At 31.7% G+C, this 11,597-nt stretch overlaps 1 protein-coding gene across 1 annotated transcript; it reads left to right on the top strand.

Annotated features, from left to right (window-relative positions):
- The first annotated feature begins 660 nt into the window (after positions 1–660).
- LOC132040245 (vinorine synthase-like) lies at positions 661–2,270 on the top strand. Its single transcript, XM_059430872.1, has one exon. The coding sequence runs from the start codon at positions 728–730 to the stop codon at positions 2,060–2,062; it is 1,335 nt and encodes a 444-aa protein (XP_059286855.1). The 5' UTR covers positions 661–727; the 3' UTR covers positions 2,063–2,270.
- The last annotated feature ends 9,327 nt before the right edge of the window (positions 2,271–11,597 follow it).

Raw genomic sequence — 11,597 nt, 5'->3', positions numbered from 1 at the left:
AAAAAAATGAACTAAATATCACCGAAAATATAAGATAAATATACCTACTGTGCATCATCATCCTCATCCACATTATGTTTGGCTTTAGCAATTTTTTTCCCCTTAACATTAGCAATATTGTCAACGGTCTTTCTCTTCTTTTGTTTCTCCATTTGAGAAACCTTTTTCACTTTTGTTGTTGTTTACTCTTGAATCAACATAATCGCGAACGCCTAGGATCGTTAATTCTTTTTTAACGATTCTCCCAGATAAGAGCACTGTGATGGCCGGTTTCGTGTTGAGAAATTCCCAAAGAAAAATTAGGAATATCAAATTCGGAAAAATTAGGAATTGTAAAACTGATTTGAAATTGGAGAAAATTTAGGGATATTGTGAATAATGGCGTGAAGTTAGTGGGATAGGAGAGAGAGACGTTTTTGTTGGCTTAAATTTAGGGGTGTGGAAAGTTATCGGATGAGTGGTAAAAAGCTGGTAGCTATGTGGAGTAAATATGTTATACTTTAGCTACTAAATATAATTATTGAAAAGTTTAGTTATGTTCCATAAATAGGTAATAATGGAAGCTATGCCAAGTAAATTTTACTATTTTCATGTGCTTATTTTTCCCAAAGCGGAACCCATAATTTTCCCTTATATAAAGTGTGAGACCCAGGCTGTTGATGAGATATACTATTCAAGTGCCCCAATACTTATTCTCTTTTGCCTTTCACCAAAAACTATATACCATATGGCTTTTCCAAAAGAAAACATGGAAGTTGAAATCTTGTCCACTAAGTTCATAAAACCATCTTCACCAACTCCAAATCAACTCCAAAGTTACAAGTTATCTTTCTTTGATCAAATAGCTGATGAAGCACATTTGCCTCTTGTTCTTTTCTATCCTCCTACCAACAATACTGATTATGCAGCTCATGAAGAACAATTTGAACAATCCCTTTCTAGAATTTTAACCCATGTTTACCCAATTGCTGGCAGATTTACCGAGGATGACTCGATAAACTGCCAGGACCAAGGGGTTAAATTTGTAAAAGCCAAGGTAAATAGTAACCTCAATGAATTTCTTGAGAAAGCACACAAAGATGTCAACCTTGCATTGCTTTGTTGGCCTAAAGATACTTGGAATGTGGATGAGAGTAACATACTCAACATGCCAATTGTCATTGTGCAAATCACGGAATTTGAGTGTGGTGGCTTGGCTCTATCTATGAGCCACGCACACACCGCGATGGATGGTTTCACAACTTTCACTTTTATTAACGAGTGGACTAAAGTGTGCAAATTGGAGATTCCTGCAGAGAAGATCGATTTCTTGAGCTTTAATTTGCCTGACGTTTTCCCATCGAGGGATTTATCGAAACTTCTCTTGCCCCGTTGTCCCCAAGAAGATCGTATGGACGCTAAATTAGTAGCCAAAAGGCTATACATCAATGAGGATTCCATTTCAAGGCTCAGAAAAGAAGTCGGAGATATATGCTTTAAGCCCTCAAGAGTTGAAATGATCATAGCACTCCTATGGAGGTCTTTGATCCGTGCTTCAGAAAAGAAACACGGGCATCTGAGACGTTCCCTAATAGGTGTCCCAATAAACATGCGCCCTAAGCTGATTTCGTTACCTCAAGTAGAAAAATCTTTTGGGAATCTTGTAATTGACGCCCCTGTAAAATTTGTACCCGGAGAGAACAACATGGAGTTGAAGACCTTTGTAACATTGATTCGCGAAACGGTGAAGGAAACTATAAGCGCGTGTGACAAGACTTCACCAGACGATGTAGTGGCTGCAGTGGCAAATTTATATAATGGAAGTTTCATATCACCCGAGTGGGGAGGAAGTGATGAAGTTGACATGTACACAAGTTCAAGTTTGTGTAGGTTTCCTATACAAGAGGCTGATTTTGGTTGGGGAAAACCATGTTTGATGCATTTTGGGTCAAGGCATAATCAGTGTTGCTGGTTGTATGATGCAGAATGTGGCAATGGGATTTGTGTGCAAATGGACTTGAAGGAAGCCAATGTGCAATTATTTGAATGTGAAGATGATATCAAGGCTTTCTTTGAGTTTTAGCTTCTAAGTGTTCCTTTTTTTTTAAATTTGTGTTTGCTTTTTGTTTTTGAATTTGGTCCAAAAAATGGCATTTGAAAGTGAGCGTGTATTGGCAGCACAATTAAAAAGTTTTTCTTGTTATTAGTAATATTTTGTTAGCAGAAATTGTGATTTCACCGATTTTGTATTAGTAGCATATAATAAAAAAGTTTCCCTCGTTACTAGAGAATTGTGATTTATCCCGAGAATCGATGATCTTGCAACTGTCATTATTGTTACCTAATGTTAGGGTACATTGCATTAACCATGCGTTTAGACATGATATATTTTAACAATTATCATTATTAAAAATCTAAGTGTGAGATTCTTGGGATATATACTATTAATCATGTGTTTGGATATATTAACCATGTGTTTGGATATAGTATTTATAATAGAATAATTAATTTTTTTTTTTTAATAAAGAGTTAAATAGATCATGTACTAGTATGTGTGTCTTTTACTTATATAGTAGATGATTTAGTGTATAGAGTTTAGCTTATACACGGAAGATTAAATCATCGGTTCTTATAAGTATAAAATTTATGTTCACAATTTAAGATGAAAATTGGACAAAACCATCAGTATGATTGTAGCACAAGATTAAACATAATGTATCTTCATTATGGGAACATTATAGTTCTGTCTTCTTGTGATAGTACATTTTGTATGTATTAAATGGATCAAGTAGAGATAAGTATTTTTGTACTGAATATATAAACAACCTCTCTATCTCATTAAATGTACTTATACTCTTAATCTTATTATGATTATTATGATCAGTGTGATGTGTTCATTATTTTGATTTATTAAAAGGTACAAATCAATTGCGGGTCTATGTATTCCTGGTAAATTGGATAGTGGCAAAATACATTTGTGAAATAATAATTAGTTGATAGAATCCATGTCTCGACTTTGAGATCGATTAGCGATACCCTTTATGGATGCTTATAAGTCTCATGTGAAAACCCTGCAGGTGGATTTTGTATCCGTCACGTGATATAGTTAAGCGGAAATATAAAGGATTCAATTAGTCAATGAATTAAATTGTCAGTAATTTAATTTAATTTAATTGATTGGTATCTGTAATCTTAACATGGGGAGTTAAATAAGTTTTAATGTATGATTTCGAAATTGAACTGAGCGCAATTACGAATTTTTAGTGGAATAATTCGTAATTTATTATGGTAGGATTAATTCAAATATTTCGAATCAATTTCATAATAGGAAGCCTCGTTAATTAAATATTGTAGTCCCTGCTGTGCGCGAATAATAAAGACTTAAATGGAATCCGATTTCTTGGTGGCAAAGAAAGACCTATCAGATTTGGGAAAAAGGTTTATACCCTAAAACCTGTTATTATAAAAAGGGTCTTATTCCATAGAGAGGCTAGAGTTTTACAAGTTTCTACAATTTTTTCATAGAAATTCACCTACACGAATTTCGTAGATTCTGGTATTATTCAGGTTACACAGTAGAAGACCGTGGAACTGGAGGATGAACGCGTGGATGATTTTTGCTATTGCTTGAATACTTGATTCGAGTTTGCATTCACACTTCAAGAGATAAGTATCAATTTTATATTTGATTAATATCTTCATTATGTGTTGTCTATATTACATGCAAGTTCGATCCTGACAATTTGCTTCTGCTGTTTATGCCTGTATTCCATCACCTGACCCTATTAGCTCTACATTTATTGGATCTATTATCTATTTTTAGCTAGTCCAAAAACATTAGTACTCCCTCCGTCCCATATTAGTCATTTAGTTGTCCACATTATTATAACTATAGGTCTCAAGATATTTATCCATTTATAAAATTAAGATAAAATTAATTCAGTTTGCTTACTTTGCCCTTAACATTAATTGTTTTTTAAAGTAATCAATATTGATAGTGCAATTGATTGGAGAGAGATAAGTATAATGTAGTAAAAGTACTTTTATTTATAATTTCTTAAAGAGCGTGTAAAAAAAAGGTGGATAAGTAATATAGGACGGAGGGAGTATATTAATTCTTCTACTCTATTTCAAGTAGATTTGATTTTATATGAAAGGAATATGTATAATTAAAAGTAGTACTGTTATTTCACTTGCTACCTACTTGTAAAATGGAATCGTTTGAAATATTATATACATTAACACTGTAAAAAAATTTAGCAATTTCCGGATTGGGAAATGTATCAAAAATCTTAGGTAGTAGAAAAAAGTGGAATTTCCTACTCCCAAGATTGTATTTTGTCGACCCTGTTGCAGTAGGCAATCTCACTAGCAAAGATACAATATTAGGTACGAATTTGAAAGAATCCATTAGCTTTTCATGGCTCTGCCTCTGGCCAACTTGCCTTATTTTCTAAATAAATTATTAATCTTATTTTTTGTGAACATAGTGTAAAAATCGTTTATAGTGTAAAAGTTAAACTATTAGCACTATATATTGTGCTATTAATTTGGTACAGTAACATTACATTGCTAAAGGAATATCAAGACCTTTTTTCCAAGCACTATAATGTATACAGTAACTTAGTTAAAAAAAGCAGATTCAGGATTATAGTTTATAGGTTCTAATTATAATTTTTTTATGGCGTAATACATAAATAGGCCCTCAAACTTGGCTTCAGCTGGCAAGTACGTCCTTCAACTTTGGGTGTGCACAAGTAGGCACTTCAACTTGTCTCCACTTCGTCAGTGGAACACTCTAACTTACAAAATAATCATCCAGACACCTCAACTTGTATAAAGTACACCTCGAAAATTTATGTGCCCCGTCAACATTTATGTTTAGATGTTTAACTTTATACAAGTTGAAGTCTTTCTTATCTTGACCCAAAGTTAGAGGAGATATTTCTTCATAAGCCAAGTTTGAGGACCTGTTTATGTATTATGTATTTGTTTATTGGATTCAAAATAAACTATTTATATATATTAAGAATTATGAGCGGAAACTATTGAATTTTACAGAATTCATAACTTCAAATCTTGCTCTGCCACTGTTAAAATATAAGGATTTAAGGCATTCCCCTACATTTTTTAATTCGTCCTTTTTCTTATAAATTACCAATCATACCATACTTGAAGTGTTCACATGCTGCTGTACTTTCGCATGGAGGGTTTCACATGGTGTTGTCCTAGTGCATGCTGTGTTCATATGCATAGGTTCACTGATGACTTGGTCTTTTGGGTTGAATAAATTAGGAAAGATGGTCCAACTCTCTATAAATGGAAAAAGACAAATTAGTATTCTTGAAATTACCTTCTGTATATTTTTTTCTTTTTCGTTTGGGGGTTTCCACCCACTGTTTTTTTATTTATAAAATAATTTTCAACACTTTAAAGGTGCTTTAAGCACTTATGCTCAAAAGCCTCTTTTTTTTTTCAGTTAATCCAAGTTAATCCAAACAGGCTCGTAGTAACCTGCTGTAATTTTATATGTCTAGTCTAATTTTTCTAGAGGTACTTTTGGAAGTGTCTAGAAAGCTTGGATTTAGATGCATAAACCTAAAAAAAGAAAGGAAGGAAGAAAAAGGAAAAAAGGAAAAAGGAAAAAAGAAAAAAGCAATTGAAAAGCACCAAAGTCCACATCTATCGGGAAGTTCATCAAGAAATTCGACAAAAATGACAAAATGTCACAATTGGAAAAAAGTTGGCTCTTTTATATATTTTCCTCGTGTAAAATAAGTTTGTTAAACAAATAATATAACTAGCATCACCTTATGAATTATGATCTCTATTTATTTTTGCAGTCGTCGTTTAAGAAATTTGGCAAAAGTAATCACACATTATACATCAAAAAAAAAAAAAAAAAAAAATTACGCTTTTACGATTACGCCGATGAGACATGACTTAAGTACATTCTTCGTTCTAACTATCTTCTTTGAATTATTCAAAATCTCGCCAATTAAAACTTGCATTTATATTCAATTATTCTCAAGTTTCATAATACATTGTTCACATTTTTTTAAGAACCATATCTGTAGCTTCACGTCTGAAAAATCTTTAAAATCCCATCTTCTGTTCTCACCAATCAGTAAGATTCGTTGCAGTGTTTAATATTTTAAAATCTTTTTTCTTTTTTGAACAAATCATGATTTGATTTAATTTTGTATCGTCGTTCCAGTAATGGGTCGGTGAGGTTCTAAGTTCTAAGTTCTAATAAAGAATTATATGCATGGTAGGTATGATTCAGCAGGACAATCTCATGTATGATTTTTTTACCCAAAATAACTATTTTGGACTATTACTATACATCCTTGTTCAGCTCACTAACAGTATGTTCATGTCCAAACACAATTCAAATTTAAAATACTACTTAGTATCTATTTTTCTACTTAACTTCAATACTATTTTCTTTTTCAAATGTCAAGTAAATCATGTAAACTCTTCCTTTAAAGACAACTTAGAATGCAAGTTTTATACTATACATTTTCAGCGCATTTCACTCTACCATGCATAGTTATTTGTACTTCTTTTTCTTTACCACTACTTAAACGACAAAAGGTTAAATCTCCGAGGTTGTAGCAGCAACGTTACAAACACGGCCACTTATACCAGAGTTTGAACATGAATAAAGAAATATGGTTGAAGTTTGAAAAAAAAAAAAAAGAGTGTTTGAATTTGGAGTTGAAAAACGGTATTTTTTTTTAAGTAAAAACGGTAGTTCAATTTCTATAACCCAAGTTTGAAATTTAAATATTGACAAATATAATAAATAACACAAATAAATACTTATTTGAAGTAAAGTTCAACTATTATTTCGAAATTGCAATTCTTTCGGGTCTTTCACTAATGTCCGATACTTTCATTGAGATTCGACTAAATTTGAATTCATGCCGAAAAACCTTACATTAACAATAAAACACTCCTTGACAAAGATTAATTATACATACTATAAGGCTCAAACTCGAGATCTCTAATTATTAATAGTTAACGGCTCCATTGACGATAGAAATATGAATAATACAATGAAATGCGGAAAATGTTAACTTGCGACGGATAAATCGGATCTTACTCGCAAAAATAGGAGCTATGCGACGGATAAATCGGATCTTAATCGCAAAAATAGGAGCTATTTGCAATTAATAATTAATAACGTGCATTATTTAGGAAGTGGTGGAGCTCGTGCGACTTATTTTATATCAAACCTTTTTGTAAATAATTTTGGCGGTCGTTTGGTTAGGTTATTAGTTGGGTGATACAATGAAGGCGCGTAGTATTTATGTGAGAATAATAATGTAGAGATTATGTATTCAGTATTCTTCCATTTCAATTTGTTTCTCTGTTTGTGATTTGGCAATGAGTTTAAGAAAAAATAAAGAAGACTTTTAAATCGTGTGATCTTAAATTAAAAATATATAGAATGTATCAAACTGTCACTTAAACATGTCATATGAAAAGTTGGTATTGAAGAGTTGCCAAAAAAGAAAGAGACATTCTTTTAAAACGGACTAAAAGGGAAATCAAGACAAACAAATTGAAACGAAGGGAGTAATTATAAAGAGATTGTTATAGATAAATTAATTATAAATTAATTACTTTAAGGATATTATTATTATCTTTAATAAACTTAATCCCCACCAAGGGCGGAGCTAGGTTTAACGGTCCTGATCCAACTGTTAAGGTATTGTTCGTTTTGGAAATAGACTTGCACGGATGTGCATGTCACTTGGGTTCTAACCTGAAAGGCGTCTCAACAGTTGATTTTGAACTCATTATTGTAAGGTCCCTAAATTTCTTCTTTTATTCCCTTGTGAGATTCGCCTAAGGTGTGACACGTGCCCTTTTTCAAATGCTTGTCCTCAGTCATGGGCGTTCGTCATGCTCCGATACCATCTTTAACTGCCATAGTCCAACTGTTATGATATTGTCCGCTTTGGCCTTGGATACAAATGGATTTGCCCCTTAGGTTTTAATTTAGAAAACATATCAACATTTGATTTTGAACTCTTTATTATAAAGCCCTAACTTTCTTCTCCCATTTTGACGTGGGATTCATCTAAAACTTAACTTCACCCCCTTTTAATAGGTTTGCCCACTGTCATGAGGGTTAGGGTTCACACTAGGCTTAATCAAAATCGATAGTTGAATATCTTTTCCAAAAAAATATCAAGATATATATGAGTCAAACATTATTTTCTTATAAATATATACTAAATTTTTTATTACTTTCTTTAATTTATGCAACATGTATTCGTTTTTAATATGGAATATAATTTGGATAAAGTACCTTTAATTAAAAGACCCCAAGAATGTTTCAGGGAGTTTGATATTTCAATTACATTGCAAACGACTGCCACAGTTTTGAAAATATAATTATTTCTGACTTACTGTTAGTGAGCTGAAAAAGGATGTATAGTAATAATCCAAAATAGTTATTTTGGGGAAAAAAATCATACATGAGATTGTCCTGCTGAATCATACCTACCATGCATATAATTCTTTATTAGAACTTAGAACCTCACCGACCCATTATTGGAACGACGATACAAAAATTAAATCAAATCATGATTTATTCAAAAAAAAAAAAATGATTTAAAAATATAAAACACTGCAACGAATCTTACTGATTGGTGAGAACAGAAGATGGGATTTTAAAGATTTTTCAGACGTGAAGCTACAAATATGATTCTTAAAAAAATGTGAATAATGTATTATGAAACTTGAGAATAATTGAATATAAATGCAAGTTTTAATTGGCGAGATTTTTGAATAATTCAAAGAAGATAGTTAGAACGAAGAATGTACTTAAGTCATGTCTCATCGGCGTAATCGTAAAAGCATAATTTTTTTTTATTTTTTTGATGTATAATGTGTGATTACTTTTGCCAAATTTCTTAAACGACGACTGTAAAAATAAATAGAGATCATAACTCATAAGGTGATGCTAGTTATATTATTTGTTTTACAAACTTATTTTACACGAGGAAAATAAATAAAAGAGCCAACTTTTTTCCAATTGTGACATTTGTCATTTTTGTCGAATTTCTTGATGAACTTCCCGATAAATGTGGACTTTGGTGCTTTTCAATTGCTTTTTTCTTTTTTCCTTTTTCCTTTTTCTTCCTTCCTTTCTTTTTTTAGGTTCATGCATCCAAATCAAAGCTTTCTAGACACTTCCAAAAGTACCTCTCGAAAAATTAGACTAGACATATAAAATTACAGCAGGTTACTGAGAGCCGGTTTGGATTAACTGAAAAAAAGAGGGTGTTAAGAATAAGTGCTTAAAGCACCTCTTTTAAGTATTGAAAATTATTTTATAAATAAGCAGTTACGTGCTTGAATAAAAATACTGAAGTTGAAAATAAGTTGTTGATGTGTTTGGTACACAAGTGTTGTTAAGCACTTTTTTTTATTAGTGAGGGTAATACTGGAACTAAAATAAATATAAGAGATAAAAGAGTAAAATCGTTGGTCAAAGCAAAATGGCTTTTAAGCCAAAAAAAAAAAAAAAATTGGGGTTGCCTAACTTCTTATTTTTTGCTCATTTTAAGCATTTTTTAACTTATTTTAAGCACATTTTTATTTTTTAAACACTCAAAAAAGTTAAAAATGACTTATAAGCTAATTTGATCAGCTTATAAGTCAATTCAAACGTGCTCTAACTAGTAAAAGGAAGGGAAAAAAAAACTAACAAGAATTATGATTAAGTGATAATTATTAAGTATCCTTCATTTTTAATCAAAAATTTTGAGTTAATACGAATTTTGTCTCGCCGCACTACGGTACAAAACAGTGGGTGGAAAACCCCAAACGAAAAAGAAAAAAATATACAGAAGGTAATTTCAAGAATACTAATTTGTCTTTTTCCATTTATAGAGAATTGGACCATCTTTCCTAATTTATTCAACCCAAAAGACCAAGTCAGTGAACCTATGCAAATGATCACAGCATGCACTGGGACAACACCATGTGAAACCCTCCATGCGAAAGTACAGCAGCAAGTGAACCCTTCAAGTATGGTATGATTGGTAATTTATAAGAAAAAGGACGAATTAAAAAATGTGAACCTATGTGGCACTAGGACAACACCATGCCTTAAATCCTTATATTTTAACAGTGGCAGAGGAAGATTTGAAGTTATGAATTCGGTAAAATTCAATAGTTTCTCATAATTCTTAACATATATAAATAATTTATTTTGAATCTAATAAATAAATACATAATACATCATGATAATTTTTTTCAAACTGCCAAAAAAAATAATAATTCGTATTGAACATCTAAACACAAATGTTGAACATAAATTTTCGAGGTGTACTTTATACAAGTTGAGGTGGGATGATTAAATTATTCCACGAGAAGTGGAGACAAGTCAGTGTTTCTTTTGAAAAAGTTGAAGGGCGTGATGCCACGTGGCAATTTATGTATTACACCATAAAAAAAATTATAATCAGAACCTATAGACTACAACAACAACAACAACAACAAGCCCAGTATAATCCCACAATGTGGTCCTGGAGAGGCAGGTATATCAACCCCCCCCGCCGAAAGGTAGGCTCGAAACATTTCAGAAAGACCCTGAAGAGAGGGAGAAGAGAGGAAGATAAGGAAAAACAAGACAAAAAAAGGTCATATAGGACGAAGCATATCGAAAACAATTATGATAACACGAATACCAAAAGCCAAGTCATGGTGAACCTATGCAAATGATACGCAGCATTAACTACTATAGATAAAAAATAATTAAAAAAGAGACAAACTGACAAATACAAGTAGCATCGTGATAAACCAAAGGTAATAAGGTATGATTGGTAATTTATAAGAAAAAGGACGAATTAAAAAATGTAGCCTCTATCCTGCCTTACAACCTCCTATCTATTTTAACAGTGGCATATCAAGATTTGAATACTTGAATTAACCATCCATAAAACCTCTCACACCTCCGCAGTTTTCTCTGTCTCTCCTAATTCATAATATATATAAATAGTTTATTTTGAATTCACTCCCATCTAGTCTAATCAGAACCTATAAACTATAATCCTGAATCTGCTTTTTTTTAACTAAGTTACTGTATATATTATAGTGCTTGGAAAAAAGGTCTTCATATTCCTTTAGCAATGTAATGTTACTGTACCAAATTAATAGTACAATATATAGTGCTAATAGTTTAAAACACAAATGTATAAACGATTTTTACACTATGTTCACACAAAATAAGATTAATAATTTATTTAGAAAATAAGGCAAGTTGGCCAGAGGCAGAGCCATGAAAAGCTAATGGATTCTTTCAAATTCGTACCTAATATTGTGTCTTTGCTAGTGAGATTGCCTACTGCAACAGGGTCGACTTTTTTATATTAATAAAATGGTATTAAAAGAATTATTACAAATAAATCAAAATAAGAGAGGTTAGCGTAATATAAATGCAAAAATTATAATCAGAACCTATAAAACTTATCCTGAAGAAATTACTTACTCCTAAAAAATTATGAATATTTTTACTAACTTACCCCTAATTAATGCTTAGAAAAAGAAAAGTTATTTAATGATTTTTTATTATAAATAAGGGTAAGTTCGGAAGA

Source organism: Lycium ferocissimum, chromosome 12 (assembly GCF_029784015.1).
Source record: "Lycium ferocissimum isolate CSIRO_LF1 chromosome 12, AGI_CSIRO_Lferr_CH_V1, whole genome shotgun sequence".
NCBI classification, from domain to species: domain Eukaryota; kingdom Viridiplantae; phylum Streptophyta; class Magnoliopsida; order Solanales; family Solanaceae; genus Lycium; species Lycium ferocissimum.
Note: the sequence above shows the minus strand (reverse complement) of the source record. Positions and strands in the feature narration are given on the sequence as shown.